General features: G+C 36.1%; 2 protein-coding genes across 12 annotated transcripts in view; one reads left to right on the forward strand and one right to left on the reverse strand.

Annotated features, from left to right (window-relative positions):
* Nucleotides 1-21242, forward strand: part of Tmem165 (transmembrane protein 165) — a 48694-nt gene extending 27452 nt beyond the window's left edge. Inside the window, exons 7-8 of one of the 2 annotated variants that reach the window (XR_015441368.1) lie at nucleotides 458-530; nucleotides 17077-21242. The gene's annotated coding sequence lies outside the window, so the exon portion shown is untranslated. Of the gene's footprint in view, nucleotides 1-457; nucleotides 1261-17076 lie in introns of those variants that run through there. The other variant, XM_087187677.1, reaches the window with a different exon arrangement.
* Clock (clock circadian regulator) overlaps nucleotides 3126-22416 on the reverse strand; it is a 119865-nt gene continuing 100574 nt past the window's right edge. For all 10 annotated transcript variants that reach the window (XM_021262328.2, XM_013073953.3, XM_004849703.3 and 7 more), the window contains 5 exons: nucleotides 19580-19732; nucleotides 18343-18552; nucleotides 17213-17418; nucleotides 11377-11692; nucleotides 3126-8211 (listed from right to left, as the gene is read on the reverse strand). In XM_021262328.2, coding sequence (XP_021117987.1) covers nucleotides 8032-8211; nucleotides 11377-11692; nucleotides 17213-17418; nucleotides 18343-18552; nucleotides 19580-19732 — 1065 coding nt within the window. In that variant the 3' untranslated portion in view covers nucleotides 3126-8031. The remainder of the gene's footprint in view (nucleotides 8212-11376; nucleotides 11693-17212; nucleotides 17419-18342; nucleotides 18553-19579; nucleotides 19733-22416) is intronic.

Here is a 22416-nt window from a genome sequence, read left to right on the forward strand (position 1 = left end):
GTTGTAGTATCTTACGTGGAAACACTAAACCTGAAGGACAATTTTTCTGTAGAAACGTCCACATGTTCTTTGTGTGGAGGATAACAGACCCAGAGCAATTCAGGTTTACTGAGCTACAGTAAAGGTCTATTCTACAATGTAATTTGAAGAGACTGAAAAAGCCCAGTTAATCAACCAGCACTGCACAGCAACTCTGAGGAGAGCTGACCACTAAAAACCCAAAAGTGGCCTCAACTAGAAAGTAGCTTGCAAATGTCCAGTATAGAGTGGCACCTATCATGAAGAAAAAGGTCATTTTAAGGATTTCTTTACCATAAAAAGTGTGTTACAGGGTAGAAAAACACAATGTTCATGACTTATGACAAAGCACTTCAAGAGAAATTTCAAGTTAGGTCCCTATAGTACAACGTTTATTCTCTGTGGTTAGATGTTATTACTACTATTTCTTTTCTAACAGGATAATTCCTTGCAGAAAGTAGTGGATACCAGAGTCTGATGAACTTGACAGTTCAGGAAGCCGGATCCCAATAGTAAGTAGCTTAATACATGAAAAACAAGCACAGCTTTCTGAGACACCACAATCTTATAACAGGATGAAACTTTAGAGATTTTGGAATTTATCAGACCTAGGCCACACAGTAAAAATTGCTAATGTAGTTAGGCTTCACTACTGAATAAAAGGAAAATGTCATTGATAGTGATTTTAAAATATTTAATAGTCTTTCTTTAAAATCCAAAATGTGATTCTTACAAGTTATGTGCCACATAAAGCAGGTGTTACTTTTGGAGAAATGCAGGTGATACTGAAAAACATAGCACTGAGGTATTTTTTATTTTTAAAATTGAAGGAAACAAAGTCTGGATCTAAGTATTTTTACATTTACAAAAAACCCCACAATGCTACTGCTTGGCTCTTTTTGCTATAATTTTAGGTTTTGAATACATTACAAGAGTCTATGGGGAAAGAGCATTATAATAGTACATAGATATTTTAAAAGCTATGCACATCAAAACCTGGAAAGGTGATCATACAGCAAGAGGCCCAAGTGGAGGTAGGCTAATAACACATTTTGACTTTCTTCTCAAAGGATAGCTTGAAAAACAAGATTAACCAATGGTAACTAAATTTAAATGACAATATTAAATTGGTAACAAAATGAGCCACATATTTTATACACTATTATATTTCCAAACAGCTCATAAAAATCAGAGAACCTAATATAGCACCGTTAAAACCATTCATTATCCTTCATGTTTAAATGCAATTTAGGATTTTGGCAGAATACTTGAAAAATGCCAGTGCTTATTTCTGTAAATTAGATTTCAATTGTTTGCTTTAGGAAGAAAAAAGCCTTATCTCAGGGTCAGTAGCCATTTACAGCTCCACACTTTGGAAAGAATGACGGGCTACACCTACTTTTTAATTTAAAATCAAGAACCAAGCAGTAAGGACAGCAGCGTCAAGAATAGCACACTTAAGAACCACGCAGAACATTAGAAAGAATTTGGTGTATATTTTTACAACTACCAATTGCTGTTAACAATTAAAAATTTACAAAGATAAAACTTTCTTTTTTTGCACTAACTTCAATACAGCACTGATTTAACTTGTCTTTGGGCTTCAATTTTTACATAGAGTGAATATGAAAGTATCATACTGAGACCTTTCCCCAACTTAAACCATAGTACAGTAGATTTCAACATAGTCCTAGAATGGTTTAAATTATAGCTGTTCAGGCTGACATTTTAAAAAAGGACATTTTCTGGATGATGTATCTTTTTTTGCTTGAAGATGATTGTCAAGTTATGACACATCAATTTGAAGGTAACAGCTTTTCCTACATTTTAACTTCATAGTACTCATACAGCCACTGCCAGCAGTGACCTAGTACCAGTACAGACCAACTCAAAATAAACATTACTTAAAGCAATGTCACAGTTTGTTTCTTCAGAGATTTAAATGCATATATTTGAAAACAGCATTTCTTCCAGTAAAACCTTCAGAGTTAGACATTTTTTACATCCTTAAATCTAACCTGTGGTTGTTGTGTTTTAGTTACCATTCTCTGAGGGATCCTTCTGTGTGTTTTACCTCGCCTGTGGGACTCCAGAGCTACTCTGGGAGCTCTGAAATAGAGGATTAGGTTCCAATGTGTGTGAGCAGAAAGATCTTCAAATGTCTAGGCTTCAAATGCTCAATCACTGCTTTATTGGACAGTGCTATGTATGGAGGTTTTGTTTTGTTTTAAAAGAATACCACTACAACTGTATAAAGACAGCAAACTTTCTGTAAGTTTCCAGTGTGTATGTATCCCATCTATAAGGACTTTAATATGGATATGATAATGACAACCATTATTTTACTAACATTTCCCCAAATGGGCAAAACTGAGGCGACATGTGCCACACTGGTTCTGCCATACTGGCCTTCGGCTGTGTTGGAGAAGTACTGATATAAAAACTGATATAACTCATTCAGTTACATTAAAAGTGCCCATAAAATAGAGAAGGCAGCAAGTGAAAACAGAACAAAGGTTGGAGCTGTGTGAAGCAGAGTTTAAAGAAGTTACCTTTTAAAATTCTTTTCTCAAATGAATTGAGAATGGGAGGAAGGTGCAGGGACATCTGGATTTGGGCCCTCCATTGCCATCCTGACATGAAACAGATTTGGATTGTTCTTGGAGTCAGCAAAAGGGCGGGTCCACCCCAAGTAAGAATCAGTTCTCCAAATATAAGATGATGCAAAACAAAACCACAAATTAAATACACAACACTGAAATCACCGAGAAAAATGCAAAGATATTTAAAAATATAAATAAATATATTTAGCCATTTTATTAAACCCAGAGAACTGCTTTCAACCACTTTCTATATTCTGTCATAAATACTATTTTGATTGTCACTTAATGCAGCACCTCAGTGTTTGCTGGTGGTGGTGATAGAATTTCACTTAATAGTCTCAGAAACTATGTAACGATTCCTATTTCACTAAAGAACATTTCCCTGGGAAAACCCAGGCAGCTTACAAAACATTGTTAAATACTCAAAACCTGCAAAGTATTATTTAAGAAAAACAAGGAATGTAGTGTTATGACAATGGGGAAAAAATGCAAAACAGTCACATGGAAAAAAAAAGTATTTTAATTTTTAAATATCCAAGTTTGCTTAATTCTTGTAATCTGTTCAAACACTTTTAAATATCCTGAATTAATAACTATACCAACAAAATTCATCCCTAGTGTTTCCACAGGAGACATTAAAATAAGACCAAATTATGTATTTTTTCTTCAACCAAAGTAGAAATCTCAGTCCTTTTTGTGCAAAAATATTATAAGAGCAGTCAAATGGAAATGCTGAAATGACATGCCAACATTTCAGGGCACATTTAAAACACTCAATAATTCTTGAAATTATTCTAAATATTACTACCAATCACTTTTAGATTAATTCTGTACATCTACTCACATGGATGCAATTTTCCTAGACCTCTGAAAATAAACAGGCTCATTGGTTTCTTTTGGTGTCCACACAATAGGCAAGATAGGTTTACAATAGTGTTTAAATGGAACTAGGCATCTACAGTCTCGACTCCACCACATTCAAAACAAGAGTTCATTTGGCTACCATGAAATCACTCCCATAAACCTACTATGGTTCACTGGATCTAAACATTTCTCAGAAATGTGTCAGTTTATAATTTCACCTAAGTGATGATTTGGGGATCCTTTAGAAATGGTTAATGCCTAAGATAATAAACTTTATCAAAATGAATAATTGCAATAAAGTGCATGTTACCTTTCAAAATGATGCTTTTAGACTGTGGTATGTTGTTTTAAGTGTGTGCTATACCTCCCATAAAGGATCCCCAGGCATGAGATTCTGGTCTTCTCACCTGTCTCAAAAAGCAGCAGCACTATCTTTTGGTAGGCTGACGATAGGCACATTACCCATGCGGATGAGGCTATACTAGGGCTATGGCAAAAGGAGGAGGATATTAGAAAAGAGGGAGGTATGTGGAGGGGTCCTACTATACTCATGGTTATATACAAATATATTAAATATGCTATAAAAATAGTCAACTCTTTTCCTTTGCAATTACTTCAGAGGCTCCTTTTAGAAGAATGCTCACCCAATCCAAACTTAAAAGGTCTCCTTTCTCTAATTATTGTACTATTAAAATGGCAAGTGCCTTTGTGCTGTTTCTTCACCACTGAAAAGTTCCAATCAGCTTACACCTGGCTAGATGCACTCAGCAATATTAATATCCAGTGTTTATACCGTCTGTGGATTCCTGCGGGACTAACAACAGGGCCACAGATGTCAGAAAGGTTATAGATTTGAATGAGTTTTACACAAATGTTCAACAAACCTTCAATCACCAAATTGAAAAGAGAGACATACAAAAGTAAAAACGCCATCTGCATTCCACTTAAAAGTTTGCCTCAACATAGTGGAAACATTTTCAGACACATGGAGTAATATCCAGTTGAAAAGAATTCCCACCTGTGTAGACTATTTTAAGGGTTCCTTTCTAAGGCTTCTTGAACCAAGGGTTCATCTCCCGTCAACACAATGCCCTTTATAGAGCTGAACTGCTTCAGTGCTCCTAACTGACTTTAAGAGACTGCTTTAAGGCAATGACCACTACATAGCACATCTAAAGAATTCAAATAAACTTTCAGTATTCTGCACTGTAATAAGCAATTCAAATTCACTGGCATCCTTTTATGACTAGTATAGTCCTCAGCCACATCTAACTGACAAAGCAGAGTACAGCACTCTAAAATTACCCCCTGAATTGAGGATGAAGTTTGAAATGGTAGTACTTAACATGCTACCCTCATCCACCACATCTGGTTTTCCTCCCATATTTTCGACTAAGGAAAAAAAAATACTCAAGTGTCTTAAGTTCTGGTTTGACACTGCTCTCAGCAGCAACATTATTAATCCTTGCAGGTCTCATATTTGTCAAGTAATGCTGACTGATCCAGGGCCTTAGCAGTCCAAAGCAAGGTAACTAACTGTATCACAGCTAGCATTTTTCCTTTAAAGTGTCACCCAGAATAAAATGTTTCTAAGAACAACTGAATCCTTTGAGAGTAAAGCAGAGAGAAAAGCTGAAAAGTTCCTATTTGGTATCTTTTTATGCTTTAGATTTGGGATTTTAATTAACTTTGGCTACAGAAATGAATGAAGAACAAACAACTGCTGAATCTTCATCTAAATGCTCACTTCATGGGAGGGAGGGCAGGGACAACTTTGCAACTCAAATTTACCGGAAGCAAGAGGAAACCAAAGGTAAAGAAGAGGCAGTTGATGACTGGCTTTTCAACACAATTCTCCACAGACAGCGAAGAAAAAGGAGCTAGTTTTTTAAAAATTTAGCAACATTAATATAAAATGGGGAAAAATGAGCTGTGAAGAACAAAAATTATAAAGAAAAATTTTGTTTAAATTTCCCAATTTTGTTTAAATTCCGAATTTCAAAATACCTGTGAAGATGGAAATTATTTGAAGGGGGTAGGGGTAGTAGAATGTGAGTGTATAGTAATTTACCTTTTGGCTTGGGTTGGGCATTGCTTTTGTTAAGCACACAGTATTCACAGTTCGTGATCTTTCTTCTAAGTATGGTACTTAAGAGGATAAACCTTAATATAATGCTTCGTCATATCTTTTTTGTTAGCTAAATCCCTATCACTAGAGACTGCCAACAAATAAATGAGGCACAACTCAAATGTACATTATAAGGAATAGCATATGGTTGAGAAAGGCAATTTGGAAGGGGAGAAAAGCAATGCTGTTGCAGTATTTTACATCTGTTTGTCTGTATGCTCAGGTACATGCATCCTGACAACTATTCTTGGTATTCACAGGACTGTTGGGAATCTTCTGGGTAATCATTTAGCTAGAATAATACCTCCACAGTATGTTAATTAGTGACTGGTATCTAGCAACACTTCTTTTGTGAGGAGGGTAGGTAACAATTTTCTTTGGTTGTTTTGTCTAATTTATTTTCTAATTTAATTGACTAGAAATAGGTTTTTTAAATAGAAAAACAAGACAAAAAATTGACTCAGCATTCCCAAGCCCTTTAGCATTCCGCATTACCATTTTTCATTGCTCAAAACCTTTTCTATTTAACAACCTCAACTCTGTTATCCATTTTCTTAAGTCAATTTGGTTTCTCCCTTCCAAGTACTAACCAGGCCTGACCCTGCTTAGTTTCTGAGATCAGACAAGATTGGGTGTGTTCAGGGTGGGATGGCCGTAGACCAATTTTGGTTTCTTATGCTTATTCTCCCTTTTATCAGTAATAGTTTTCTATATTTGAATAAGGAATTTTCCTAATCTTTTGATCTATAGTTGTAAATTTCATTATTAGTACCATAAAATCTAAAAAACGCTTTTTAAAATATATATAACTTGTGTTGGGATTTATTACATTTAAAATGTAATACTGCCAAATGAAATCTTAGTGCACGTTTAGAAAGCATGTGAGTTATAAATATCCTGGTGTTGAAGCAAAGGCAAAGCCAATTCTTACCCCTCTTCTGTAGGAATATCAAGATCATATTGAGTAAATATTCAAGTGATGATTTAGCTTTAAAGGAAGATACTAATTTAGGGATCACATTAGTAACTGTGACAGCGTTAGGCTGTCTTATTTTATTTTCTAAGTTATTTGTACTCCAGTTCAAAAGACTCACAGCAGCCTTCATAGGAACTTAGGAGAATAATGACATGGACACCCACATGCTGTTAAAAATGTACTAAGGTTTCAAAGCTGCTACTGCAACCAGACAATGAGTTCAAGATGGTGAGTTATCACCTGAATTAAAATCAAGGCACTATGGGTCCCCCCCCCTCAAATAACCCTGAATTATTTCTGACTAAAAGAAGCACTGAAATTGTGAAGGATAATAAAAAGATTCCAACAAATCTTAAAAGTTAAAATTCTCACCATTGAGAATGTTAAAAAGTGCCTAAATCTTTTGTGTGCAAACTTGACTCCTATAACTGAAACATTCTTGAAATTACTTTCAGGCTTGCTGAAAACCATTTACATAAATATTTCGAACTATGAAATACATCAAAAAATGTGATCAAACTCTCAACCACCTAAAGTAAAGCAGTGCAAATCCTATTTTCAAACATAACTGAAAAATAATGAAATGAGGGATATTTATGAATAACTTGAAAATCTGTTGTATCAATAATTTAACCTGAAAAAAAGAAAAGATTCATTCCCAGCAGCACATCATACCTCACTGAACAAACTGTGACATCACAGCCAAAGTATGAACAAAAAGACTTGTGCCCTGGAAAAGTGAATAGAATACTACTGTGTTGTAAACAAAAGGAAAAACAGAGGCTGATGTATCAGTTTGTACATGGTGCGGTAGTCTAATGAAATGTACTCATAAGAAGAGTCAATGCTTTCATGCAGCACACACAATGGTTTGCTTTCTCTCCTTCACCCAGGCATATACATATTTTTACAGTATCTATACATACAGACTTTGAACCTACACAACATTCTGAAAGTAATCACACTTCCATCATCACGTGAAAAGGGAGAGTGACTGGGGTGAGGGACACTTGACTCCTGGATTATCTTCATGGCATCATTGTAAGCAAACCCAGCGCAGTGATGTGTCCTTGGTAACACTAGGTAACAGGCACAGAACCACCAGAAGTTACTAACATTGTTAATGCCTTTTGCATTCACTGGAGATCATTTCATAGCTGAGCTCCTTAATGTTTGGCAATACACTCTTTCCATCAAAAATATCCGGGCAACTGAAACACTGTCAGAATTGGCTATGTCCCTACAATCGTCTTCCTGCTGGCTGGTATTTAATGTACATCTATATCACTAGGCAGCATTTTCCCTGCCACTAATCCACGAACTAGAACATTCAATACTGCATTGCATGAAACTGCTGGAACTTCTCCTATCCTTAGGTTATCTGAGCAGCTCTTTCTGGGTCATCTCCTTCCTCCCTTGGCATCAGAGAGGAAGCATGTGTGCTACTGCGGTTGAACCTTAGAAGGATCAGTCAAACTGTCAGTCCTATGACGACCAAGTTGCTGCGGTTGCTGGGACTGGTGTTGCTGGTGATGTGACTGAGGGAAGGTGCTCTGCTGTAGTGGAAATGCAGCAGAGAGGATGAGCTGAGTTGAGGGATTCCCATGGAGCAATCTAGAAGTCTAAAAAACAAATGGATTATGCAATATCTCTATCCCATTACACTGTCCATAAAAGATTCACTCAAATTGTCTACAGGGGCAAGATCTTTAACTTCTCATTTTCCACCTCTAATTTAAAGACTTTATTTTTGGAAAACACTTATGAGGCTTTCTTTCTGAAAGAAGAGTTTCATTTTACAAAGGAATATCTGGGCTGGAGATTTCTTTTTTCTTGTTTTGTTTTGAGATGGTCTTGCTATGTAGTTTAGACTAGCCTTGAACTCATTATGGAGCCCAGCTGGTCCAAAATTCACAGCAATGCTCCTGCCTCAGCCTCCCAAGTGCTGGGATTATAGGTGTGCACCATCGTGCCCAGCTGGACTTGAGATATCATAGTATAAAGGCAATTAGTCTTTCACTTTATGTCCTAAAGACTCTGATTTTAAACACAATAATAGTGGAGCACCACAGTGACTATCTTAGTCACAAATACTTCGTGGCAAATAGACAATGCTTTTTGCGCACAGGCCTATCTGCTGGTTAAAGAAACAAAGCCAGCTGAGAGTCAGGCTGTGAGTAGATTGTAGGTTAAACTCAGGTTGCTCAGCCTACAGATGTGTGACTTGGTCGAGTTTTTTATTTCGCTAGGTCTCAGGCTCTTCATTTACAAAATAATAACAGTGTCTACTACATTAGGTTTTATAAATATTAAATGTTATTATTACTTAAAAGCACCATAAAAATTGTGAGCAAAATAAGTCTTGTATGTAGCAGTGTGATGCCACCAAAAAAAAAAAAACAAACCAAAAAAGGTACAGGACCAGTATGAGGAACCCTGTATTTGAGTTCTGTTTCACACTATTTTTACTTCTGGCATGTTCACTAATCTATAACTCCAGGATAAAAAAGAAAATTAATTTTTTAAAAAGAAGTACAGCTTTAGGGCTGGGGATTTAGTTCAGTGGTGCTGCGTTTGCCTCGCAAGCACAAGGTCCCTGGTACAAAAAAAAAAAAAGTACAGTTTTAAGATAATATATTTCATGCAAGGTTCTTAATTTTAAAATAGAGGATGACATGTGTAAAATGTGTATGAAGGATATGTACACACACACAAAGGACAGATCCTAAATCTTAATAGTCATTAAGCATTCCCAAAGAACTTCAGCTTTCTTTTTCTGTTATTAGGAAAAGTTTGTATAAAAGAATAATTTAGGATATTTATAAGCCTTATAGGATCATAACAGAGATGCATTTTGGAGCAGAAGTACAATTAGGAAAACTAAACTATATATAGTAAATATACTCAACAGTAAATATGTATTTATGAAGAGTACTGCCTATTTTATTTCTTTATGGGTCCCCCTGGGATGCTTCTTTTTGGGAGTATGGCAGAATGTTCATTCTTTTAGAGGTGTTCCTTCCTTGATAAAAGAAGGGTCAGAAGCTGGATCTTAAGGCACGACCTCTCCTTTAAGCTTCTGCTGAGTCTCACTGGCTATATTTCCCCTAAGAGACTGTGAGTATGACACTCAAGAGATACTTAGGCAACTACCCTGTGTTTCACATGACTAGAACAAGGATTATATTTGGATCAGAATACCAGAGCAGTGGGGCATGATAGCACAAGCCTATAGTCTCAGCACTGAGGCAGGAGAATTGCCATGAGGCAGGAGAATTGCCATGAGTTCAAGTCCAGCTTGGATTATACGGTAAGTTCAAGGCCAGCCTGAGCTACATAGTGAGACCCTGTCTCAAAACAAAAAGAATACCACAGCAATAATTAAGACTGTATTTATGCCTGAATATATACCATCCTCCATGGTATCTCCTAATTGTATCATGTGTCTTATAACTGAAATTGATGACATGTGCCTGGTCCACATGAGGTGGTCTCCAGGACAAATCAATGTTACCTGCAGTCAAAACTGCTCTAGCCAGGCCAGAAAGGAAATAATGAGACTTTCCGGTGAGGACACAGAGGTCCAGAAACTGGTTTTGTTAATTTCTTTGCTTACCACTCTGACCTAGATGACTTTCTTCTGTATCTTATGGATAAGCAGATCCTCTATGATTTACCCACATGATATCTGTGCCTGATTTTTGGTTAATCTAAATATCTATTACATTTGTTAACACAGTGGTCATAAATGACAGATAGCTGTATGTCTTATAGTATGCTCAACAATTTTCATGTCTTTTTTAATCCATGAGGTTTGAACTATTATCACTTGCACTTTATAAGGTTTAGAGCTAGATGTGATGGCTCATGCCTATCCCAGCATTCAGAAGGCTGAAGCAGGAGAATCACTGGGAGTTCGAGGCCAGCCTGGGCTACAAGTGAATTCAAAGCCAGCCTGAACTGTATAGCAAGACCCTACCTCAAACCAAAAGGAAAAAAAAATAAAGTTTAGCAAGTTTAAATAACCTGCTCAGATCACAGTGTGGTGTAGCAGCGGCTCAATTTCAGGGCGGCCTCATCCTACAGCCCAACTTCTAACTATGATATACACTATACCTTCACTGTGTTTCTCCTCTGACATTAATTTAGAAAGAAAAAATTCTAATAAAATTTAATCCAACAAAGTAATTTAAGAAAACACATATATCAGTATGTGATGACGTCTGTTATCAGCACACCAGCAAGTTCCCCTAGCAGTTGAGCATCAGATAAGATTCTGTTATCTAAACTGAAACCTCAGCATTCAGGTTTAATTGCAGTGTTGGCACTTTCTAATAAGTGAGTTTTGTGTTGCAGATTGGTCACTAAATGGTTCTCTGTCCATTGACCTATGCTAATAAAGAAATTCTCTTTGAAAACTCTGCCTTATTCAGAGTAGAGTTTGATGGGTATCTAGAAAGAGATAAGAGAAAAGAGGTCTTTCTTCTAATTCTAGAAACTCAAGCCCAAAATCAAACATAAGTGCCCTTGTGGGCAGTAGACCATTCCTCTACTCAGCAATTCAAGTAACAGGGTATGTTCATGGCAGGGCTAAAAGTCAAATCTTCCAAATACTCAACAAGGGAGAGAAAAATAGCTAATCAGCATAAGCATTCTATCTTACAGAGATTTAAATTGCATAATAAACTGTTAGGGATTTTTCAGATTATCTGCAAACCTGTTCATTTAATCCCTAATTCCATGATAAGTAAACAGGTTTGAGGCAGCTTCCCCAGGGGGAGAATTACCTGTAAAAACTGCTGTGGTGGATGGGTCAACTGAGCCTGAGATGGTTGCTGAACTGAAGGAAGCTGCTGCTCCTGGGAACTCTGTTGTTGTTGCTGCTGCTGCTGCTGCTGCTGTTGCTGTTGCTGCTGCTGTTGTTGCTGCTGCTGTTGTTGCTGCTGTGTCACCGACAAAGTCTGTGCCTGCTGCTGTTGTGTGGTGAAAGTAGGATAGGCAGTCACCACCTGACCCATAAGCATAGTACTAGGTACCATGACTGCTCCACAAGCTACAGGAGCAGTCACTAATTTGGTCACAAGTTGCTGACCTTGAGAAAATCTGTTAGAGGAAAGAAAGAAAAGAAATCAAGTCAAATGTACAAGGTATACATCATAAAAGGCAGTGATTTGAACATTTATCTGAAATAATACCCAATGATAATTCTAGTTTAGTTTTATAAAAGCTATACATTCCTGTTTTGTTTCTGTCTTTTAAAGATTCCCTTTGGGGTAGCATCAAAACAAAATATGTATGTAGCAAAATTAACATATGACAATAAAAACACAGGACTAACAAAAACTCAACTTAAAAAAATTTTATATTCAAAAGAATGAAGTTGGACTCTTACCGCACATCATATACAAAAATTAATTCAAAATCAATCTAAACATAAGAGCTAAAACTATAAACTCTTTAAAGAAAACAGGAGGAAAGCTTCTTGACAATGGACCTGGCAATGACAACAAAAATACAAGTGACAAAATAAAACAGATATTAAAAATTTGGGCATCATAGAACAAAATTAACATAGTAAAAAAGTAACCTACTAAAGGGAGAAAATGTCTGCAAATCATATATCTAATAAATCTGATTATCATAACACAAAACCATAACACATGAAGAACTGTTATAATTAATTCATTTTAAAAATGGACATAGGTCAAGCTTGAATAGGTATTTCTCTAAAAAGAGATATACAAATGGCCAATGAACATATGAAGAGGTACTAACATCACTAGTTATTAGAGAAATGCAAACCAAAACCACAAGGAAAAGGCACATTATACTCAATAAGACGGATTTTATAGAAAAATACAACAGGAAGTACTCAGTGTTGGCAAAGATATGGAAAACTGGAGCCTTTGTAGACTACTGGTCAGAATGTGAAGTGGTTCGGCCACTATGGAAAACTATATGGCAGTTCCTCAAAAATTAAAAAATATCATCTCATGAAGCAGTTCACTTCTGTGTATACAACACAAAAGAAATGAGAGCAGGGACTCAGATACTTGTATATTCATAACAGCATTTATTCATAATAACCAAACAATGGAAACATCCAAAGTATCCACTGAGAGGCAAAATGGGTAAACAGTGTGGTATACACCTTTGATAATGGTATATTATTCCACCTTAAAAAAGGGAATTCTGACAATGCTACAACACAGATGAACTTAGAACATTATTATGCTAGGTGAAATAGGCCAGTAACAAAAAGACAAATACTGTGTGATTCCATCTATTTAAAATACTCAAAGCAGCCAAATTCATATAGAGAGAAAGTAGAATGGCAGTTGCCAAGGATAGGTAGTTGGGAAAGTTTGGGAAACTTCAATGGGTAAGAAGTATGAAGCTTCTGTTTGGAAAAATGAAAAAAGTTCTGGAGATGGTTGGGGGTAATAGTAACAACTGTGTGAATAATACCATAGAAATACGTACTTTGAAAGGTTAATGTGATAAATTTTTTGTTGTATATATTTTACTACAATTAAAATTTTTTAAACATAAAAAGTATGAACTTTGTTATTTTATGAAATGACTAGGTACTTTATGGAGTCAATACATGTGGCACATGGTCCATTTACCATATGGGCCCTTAAGGCTATCATAAGGTAGTTTTTAAAAACTCCATTTACAGAAAAATTTTACACTGAAAGCTTTATCTTATAAACATAATTCAAAACAAATGACACTCTTAATAATGAAAAAAAGTACTTTAGCTTTATAAATTTATCAATGCCCACGGTATTAGAATTTATAATTTTCCTTCCTTCTTCCTCCTGTCTTAACAAGAACAATTCTGACTCTTTGGGAAACAATAGTAGTTTAGTTTGTCTTTTCTGTGAGATGAAGTTTGTTTCCAACATTGGCCATCTTAGCAAGGAAACTGAGGTATGACTTACTGTAGCATATCATAACTACAGTACACACTGTTTAAAATACACAACAACAGTAAACTTCTTACAGTACAAATGTGTACTTTTATGTTGCAGGGCTGGACCTGAACCCAGGGTCTCCTGCATGCTAGTTAAGTGCTGTATTACTGAGCTAAACTCCCAGCCTCTAAAATAAATGTTTTGGATTCATGCCAGATCTTGAAATAAAACACTGTATTTTATATACTTCAAATGTTTAAGTGCAAAAAACTTCCAAAACAAAAAACAAAATTTTACATATAAAGAAAGCTTAAACAAGTGACATTTAGAAAGTGTTTAGTCACAGAAGTGCTAAGTGCCAATTTCTGTTATCTTAAACAAAACTAGTATGTGAAATGTCCAAAGGCTCACTGATAAATGTGAGGAGAATACTTCATCCATCTCTGGTACCAAAAGACATTCTTTTTTTTTTTTTCCTTAAGTTCTTTTATTGGTACATTTTAGGTATACAATTTTATATTTATCATTGGATGTTTGTACCTGTACATGATGTAACTTGGTTCTTATTTTTTCCCCATTACCTGTGTGCCCTTCACCCCCTCCACCCTTCCCTATTTACATAGACATCATTTCCATTTTTTTTCTTTTCTCATAATTTTTCCTTTCCCTTCTTTCCTTTCCCCTTCCCCTCCCTTTACCCCTACGTCTTCAAAAGACATTCTTTAACTTATTTTGTTCAACTCATACTTCTGTGGCTTTGTAAGTAGTAAGTAGTTTTTGCTTTGCCTAGAATACCTTCTACGACCCCAAACTCAAGCATCTGCTCCTCAGTGAAGCCTTTTTTCCTGAACACTCACTCTCTCCTCTCTTCATCTGCTTGCCTCAATCTATAAAACTGCTCACTTCCTCCTTCAAAGGAGTGTAATTAATGATGGAGTGCTCATCCCACTAAATAATACTGACTTACTACTTTCCTACTACTAGCTAGCCTGGCCTTTCCCATAGAGTTAAAGACTATGCTATACCTAATGTATGTAGGCTTAAATTTTTGCTCAATTATGTTTCCCCTCTCAAACAAAAAAGGTGTGTATAAAAACTCATTAAAAATGCAGGTAAGCATTTTAGTTTAATGGGAAAAAATGCAATTTTTGGTTATCTTGTATTTAAATAACTGGACTGGTAAGTGGCTAATGTCTTTCTTCTCAAGCTTTCCAATCACGCCTCTGGCTGCAGGCATAGTTCAGTGATAGAATGTGTATTTCGTAGGTAGGAGGCCCTGGATTCAATCATTAACAAAAAGAAAAACAAATCAGCCCCTTGCATTTCTATGGAGCACATCAGTAAGTCTTCCATTCAGAATATAAGAGCTATAAGTTGGACTCTTTAAATTGAGGAAACTTCTCTCAGGTCCCATTACCTCAGTAATGGTGCAGATTCTTTATTCTGAATATTATTAGCATGATTTTAATTTACACTGCTTAATACAACAGTAAGTATTGTACATAAAAGGAACAGTGTAGTTAAAGTAAGAAAAAATGTAAAGCATTTGAAATGGGAGAGCTTTTTAAGCCTTATTCAATTTATTATGAATTAACTCTTGTTTTTCATGTTTCCTAAGTTAACTGTTATATTCTAATCTTGTGTTTAATCATTTTACTCTTTGTGTAACATTTTTTGTTCTATTTTGAGAGTCTCACTATGTTGGTCAGTCTGGCCTTTAACTCACTGTGATCCTCCTGCCTCAGCCTAGCCAAGTGCTGGGATTACATGTGTGCACCACTGTGCCTTACACTCATTGTACAAAATCTTGATCACTGTGTTAGATCTTTTTGATAATAAAGACAAAATTAAAAAATTAAATCGGAGACTTAAGACTACAGAGATCTTATAGTTTTTAAAAGATATCTTCCTGGGTCGGGGACATAGCTCAGTGGCCCCGCGCCTGCCTTGCAAGTGTAAGGTCCTGAGTTCAATCCCCGATACCGGGGAGAAAAAAAAGATATCTTTCCAGTATTTGAATGACATTTCTAAAAAAATTGTTTCGAAGTCAACTATTTAGGCTCCTCACTAAAATATAAGGTGTGATCAAAAAATGTGAATACCAAAATTTTAAAAATGTATTACAGTAAAAGACACATTGTTATTAACTGCCCTCAAAATGCTCCCTCTTCCCCAGCTTCGTATACACTCATCCCATCATTCTTGTAGCTTTCTGAAGCAATTCTGGAAGACCCTTTTCATGCTTTTTGTTGTGCTGTCAGGGCTGCTCAGTGCTCTCATGGTTACTTTGACTTTGGGGAACAGCCACAAGTCAAATCGTGCCAGATCTGGTGAATAAAGTGGATAAGGGCACACTATATGTTTTTATATGACAGAAGTTTCCACCATACCAGAAGTGATGTGTGACACAGCACTGTCATGACAGAGGATGAAACTGCCCATTTCATAGGCTGTTTTCTTTGCACACTGTAAGCCCTATCATATTCAGAGGTCACTGTAGTGTTCCTGGGTATAAACTCAGCTTATATAGAGGTCAAAAAACATAACAGACATAGTTTTTTTTACATGAGGAGAACTGGGTAATTTCCATTGAGAACTCTGAACTTTGGTCTCAGGGCCACAACCATAGACTCAAGTTTCATCTCTCATGATGACATGTCCTAAAAAGCAGCACTCTGAAAGTGGTACAAACCCCAAAATCTAATGAAACCGACAAAAGGTGTTATTTTTGTCTGGCAGTCAAAACACGTACTCACTCACCTCATGTTCAAATCTGCAGTTAAAATTTTCTGAATGGGACCATAGCCAAAACTTGTCATACCCACTATTACTAAGGTTCAATGCACTGTTTCTTGTTTTGAAGGCCCTCGCCTTTCTACTGGATGGCAATCAGCAGCTGCATTCACTATATATATATTTTTTTCATACCATATGAAGTCACTGAAGGGTATTTTTCTAGCATACTGCACACAAGCTCAGTGTAGTACATGTTTAAGCAGCTGAACTTTGAAATCAGACACTCACATTTGAGTCCAGAGCTGCCTCCTCACTGACTTAATCAGCAATAGACCCTTGACCAAATTATTAAAAACCCACTTTTGATTACCTGGGGAATGAAAGACAATACCAATATACATTAAAACAAAAAGAGGAATGGCTATTTTGAGCACTTAAGAAAGGTATGCTGTAGTAACTGGTGTTATTACATGAAACTTTAATATCTGTATTGAAAAAAGTTTCAGAGTGCCACAAAGCCTATCATAGGCCTTGTATAACAATGTGCTACAGAATATGGATACTATTATATTTGGTAACTCATTATTGGACAAGAAATAAAATGTGAAGTTATTCTTTTATTATAAAGCCTTTAAACAACAGATTTGTGGGCTGGGGATTTAGCTCAGTGGTCCAGCCGCTTGTCTCGCAAGCACAAGGTCTCGAGTTCAATCCCCAGTACCAAAAAAACCAACAACAGTATATTTGTGCTTTGATTTCAAATATAAGAACAATGGCTTCAGTAAGCAAGAAATGTAAAAAAATCAAATTATTCCCTTTTTTTTTTGGCAGTGCTAGGAATTAAATTCAGGACCCTGTGCATGTGAGGTAAGTGCTTTAATACTGAAATACATCCCTAGCCCCAAATTACTGCTTTTAAGCAATCACTTTTCAACTCTGCAAATGAGAACTGAGGTATGACAACTACCTTATTTGTCTGTCCTGAGTGAATGTGGTTACTGCACCACCCTGGGTGCTGTTCTGTGACATGCTGGATGGAATCTGGACCATGCTCCCGGGTGCAGGCTGAGAGATGACCATCGTGTTATACAGTGGGGCCGTAAGAGCGCTCTGCGTCTGACTGGGAAGAGATGTTTGTTGACTGTGCCCACTCAGTACACTCTGTTGACTTTGCTAGAAAAGAGAAGGTTTTACAGAGAGATTAACTAAACAAAGTTATTTAGGAAGTCTGCTTCCACTATTTACAGTTTAAACAACTGCTGACCTAACAGTGAAACAGTGCCAAGATATATTACTTTGAGAAAACTCTAATTCCAAAGGAGCAACCTTTGAGCCAAAATTAAATCTCTCCTCTCTTAAAAATAAAACAACACAAAAGACAAAGAAATGACTTGTAGTAACTGAAAATGAAATAGTCTTGAATTCCTTGCTGCAAGGGAAGCTATGATTCTATAAGGAGAGTGATCGTTAACAGGGATTAGAGAAAATATACACAAAGGATTTCTGTTAAATGTCCTAAATGAGTGACCAATGATTAGATATTTTTATATTTTTCATTTATAGTCACAGATGTACAGTAATTACCAGAATTTTCTGCAGTGTTTACTAACACATTCCTAGTAGCTTGACCCACTGGTGGTACATGCAATGAGTGTCCCATCAGGTGGCTTGTAGCACTGTTGGTACAAGTGGTACAGTCATGCATGTAACATGAGTGGCTCAAGCTGCCTGGCCCTGTGGTGAATGTGTTAAACCATCACTATCCCCCCCACACCCAGTATATTCCACACATGTGGTGATGTGTTTGCTTCATTTGCAAATCATAACTTTTTAACATAAAGGAGACTATATAAATGATAAGGGCCCATTATAATTACCAAACTAGATCCTTAAACAAATTGTAAAATTTTTTGAATGTCAAAATATTGAAAATATTTAATAACAATTTTTCAAAAAATATTTTAATATTTAATATTATGTATTCTAATTACTATTAAATTTTAAAAGATAGTATTAGAGATTTATTTCTGTTTTAGCACTGTACATATTTCAATCACTGGACGCTACTCCCTGGCTGACTGCACTTGACAACATTACCTGAGTTGATGTACTTTGTAAAGTCTGTTGTTGCATCAGGTGCTGACTTGTGCCCATGTGTCCAGCACTCATTCCACTTTGAATCTGGTTGGCAGGAACAACCTGGCTTTGCATATTTATAGATGTGAGCTGCTGGATAGCAGATGTATTTCCAGAAGAAAGTTGAACAGAACCAAAATTCAATCCAGGGTTTGACTGTTGCAAAAACATCTTTGAAAACAAAAATTACATTTAATATTTTTTGGTAGTACTGCGAATTAAACTTGCCCTGAAGCATCTGAGGCAAGAACTCGACCCCTGAGCTATATCCCCAGCCCTAAATGACTTCTGTAGTTTAAAAATAAAGAACAGTGACAGCATGAAAAGAAAATAAGAATTCCACCGCCTGCCTTGCAAGTGCAAGGTCCCGAGTTTGATACCCGGTACCAAAAACAAACCAACAAAAAAAGAAAATAAGAAAAATGAAATTTCAAACTAAGTTTAAAAGGCAAATAACAAGACCATAACTAGTTTTGAGTGGAGAATTAGTAATAATTACTGAATAAAATATGAAACTTCATATTCATTCTCCCAGCCATTCTAATGCTAGCATGTTTCCAACCGTTAACAAGTTTATCTCAGTGCTACTCAAAGCTCTGTAAACTGGCAGGTTTGTATCTACCATCACTCAGTATCTATGATAGCAGACAAATGCAGTTTTTATTTCTCCTACAATGGTGTTCTTGGTTGATTGAGTCAGATGAATACAAATCATACCTACTAGTATTTTATTAAAACTATTACAAATTTTGTACCTCAAAGCTACTGTAAAATATAATTTTTACAATAGATTTGACTTACTAAAAGTAGGACTTCATTAATCTTGAGAAATAAGGATGTTAATGAAACCATTCTTAGGAATGAGTATTTGGATTAAGTATAATCATACTGTGCAGGTAACCAATGGGTATTTGCTGAACTAGTGAAATGCATCTAATTTTCATTTTTTTAAAAAAGGCAATTTCCACAGAAGGCAGACTATTTTAGACAAAAGGAAGAGAATGGGGCAGTGGTAATGGAGGAGAGCAGGGGATGGATAAGATCAAAATGTGCTATATGCATGTGTATGAAAACATCACATTTAAGCCCAATATTTTGTAAAATTTATACAAACAATAAAAATGCATTAAAAAACCATTTTCCTAGGAAACCAAAATGCAAATGGGATACTTTGTACTTAAATATAAAAATAACTTACCTGCAGCCCCTGACCATGGACCATTTGAAGTTGTTCTTGAATTTTCCTTAGTTCTTCTTGTTGTCGATGAATATTTGCCTCTATCATCCGTGTCCGTTGCTCCAACTGGTCTTTCAGATGCTGCATGGCTCCTAATTGAGCTGAAAACTGAAACTGAAATACCACATGTGGAAAAGTAAAACTTATTTTTAAATTATTTGCTCCACATAATTGTGCAATATGAAAAGTAAGCAGTATATCATGGGTTATCAGTACCAGGCCAGTTATTGATGTATTGCTTGCCTTTCAGCTTCTAACCTGCCCATCTTTGATCTGCTTTGGGACCTTGGACCTGCAGGCACAAAGTTAGCTAGGTCAGCAGATGGCGCTGGAAGGATACTGCCAAAGAAAGCACTTATTTTCCAGGTTCTGGTGCTTTCCTCCTCATTCTAAAGTTAGAAGTGCTAGTGGGCAGCTCTGTGATGAGTCTCATCAGCAAGTAGGCAGACAGATTTCTAGCAAGTCTCAGTGACATGCCAGTGGGCAGCTTCCTAGCAAATTTCACCAGTCCCCGCAGGTGGCTTCCTGCTCTCTGGCCCTCCTTTGTGGTACCTCAGTGAGCTTCTGTATCACACACCTAGATCTGAATATGAGCCTAGCATGGGGGACAGGTGACTAAGAGGCTGGGGGGCTTCCAATTCTGTCCCTTCCTTAGATGCTCTCCTTCTGACTTACAGTTAGTGCCTGCTCTCCACATCTCCTCTTCCCTATGTTCTTTACATTCTCTTTCCTTCTTTTAGGTACTACTTAATTTTCCACAGTATCCCTCTTCAAATTTCTGGTATGTTTTTGATTTCTGAGTGGACTATAGCTGATTACAAGTACAGTACATCCTTAGGTCAGAAGACCTGAACTCATATTATGTGGCTCAATCACTTACTAGAACATGTTACTTATCTCTTACTTTCATTTCTGCTCTTTAACAAACTAAAATGTAGCCTGAACCTGGAGCTATCCCTAAATGTCTTCTATGTGTACATAAACAGAACTACCCAAAGTTAACAAAAACCTAACAGATAACCAGTATTATTACTTTCACTCATATTTTCAACTGATACTGTCCTCCGAAGTTTGAAACATAGGCTTTCAAAGACTAAGCAATTATGAACAAATCAGTGAATGAAAAAAGTTATTCTACTTCCAGGGTTTTCCTTATTTCTCTATTTTCTATTACTTGTAATTTAGCCCAATTTGATGATTCATTCCGAAGTCAACACAGGCTCATTTGATTATTTTCATAAATACAAGAATCCACCAAAAAAATGTCTACACATTTCAACAGTTCGCCATTCTAGTAAGTTTCTGGAAGCTGATGGCCACCACTTTGAGGACCCGTTGTAATTGTAGAGGCCAAAGGTAATGTATTAATCTCATGATGTCTCAATAAATTTAATATTAAAATATTTATGCAAGGTTTTCTTTTCCTGATGTATACATTTTTTTGGCGGACTCTGTATTTATTAAGTACATAAGAGTTGGGCCGGGGATTTAGCTCAGTGGTTCTGGCGCTGGCCTCACAAGCAAAAGGTCCCGATTTCGATCCCTGGTACCGGAAAAAAAAAAAAAAAAAAAAAAGAGTAGGAAGAGTTTCATTTTATTGGAAATCTGTGTTAAATAGTCTACAGTGAACTGCACTTAAAAGTGAGACCACCCCTCTCCCATGCTTTTTTATTGTCTTCAAAAGTTTATATTAAGGATACAGAGTATTACTTTTCAACGTATACAACTTTGAGTTCTGAAGTTGAAACCAGGCAATATCACATACTATTCTACTACATTTGAGAAATTATAAATTAGTGCCTCAACTCTCTCTCAGCCCTTCTAAAATATGTCAAAAATGTTATATTTATTATACAAGTATTTTTATTTGAAGTAAAGTTATCTGAACCTATAGGTAAACCTTATGTTGTCATCATTTAAAGGATTTCTGTTAAGTACAAATAAAAAAATAGAGATAAATTCAGAATACAAGATCTTAACAGAAAATAAAACCACGGAACAAAGAAGCAAAGTGTTTAGTTTTACTGTGAATGTGAGATTTGAATGCTTATTAACATTTTTGACATCGTACATATTTATTTCATAAAAGTATCCCCTATAAAACATTAAGAAATGTTTAATCAGTATCCTGAGATTAAAGAACTAATAATATTGAAAGTATGTCTAAATATTTACATGAAATATTTGCTAATATATCAAATTAGAATTTGATGACTCATGCTGATTAAAAACTGCTGCACCTAAATATAATATTTAATACTAGAATGCTTTTATAAACATCTTACATGAATAGTATATTGCTAGAAATTAGGATTACAAAGTTTAGATATTTAATGCCAAACAAAACAGTGAAAGAAGCTGGGGGATGTAGCTCAGGGGTAGAGCACGTTTCTAATATGCACAAGGCCCTGCATTTCATCCCTAGTATAAGAAACAAAAACAAAATGGCCAGAAGATTTTATATGATTGTATATTTATTACTACACAGTAGTATTTTTAATGTATTTGAGAAATTGAATGAGTTGTAAATCACAAGTTGAGAAGTTGTGATCAAAGAATTGCTCTTAGATTTATTCTTCTTTGTCTTCCTAATTTCTATACTTAGCCTTTCTCTGGCAGGCCAGGCAAATATTCTCCTGGGAAGTTTTCCTTCACTTCCTCAGGCTGCATTAAGGGTCCACATGGGCCAGGGATTTAGTTCCGTGGTTTTGCCGCCTGTTGTGCAAGCACAAGGACCCAAGTTCAATCCCCGGTACCAAAAAAAAAAAAAAAAAGGTCCACATGATGTGCATAGACTA

Source organism: Heterocephalus glaber, unplaced genomic scaffold (assembly GCF_053883595.1).
Source record: "Heterocephalus glaber isolate CG9 unplaced genomic scaffold, H.glaber_assembly_v1.0 deba00001509, whole genome shotgun sequence".
Classification (NCBI taxonomy): Eukaryota; Metazoa; Chordata; class Mammalia; order Rodentia; family Bathyergidae; genus Heterocephalus; species Heterocephalus glaber.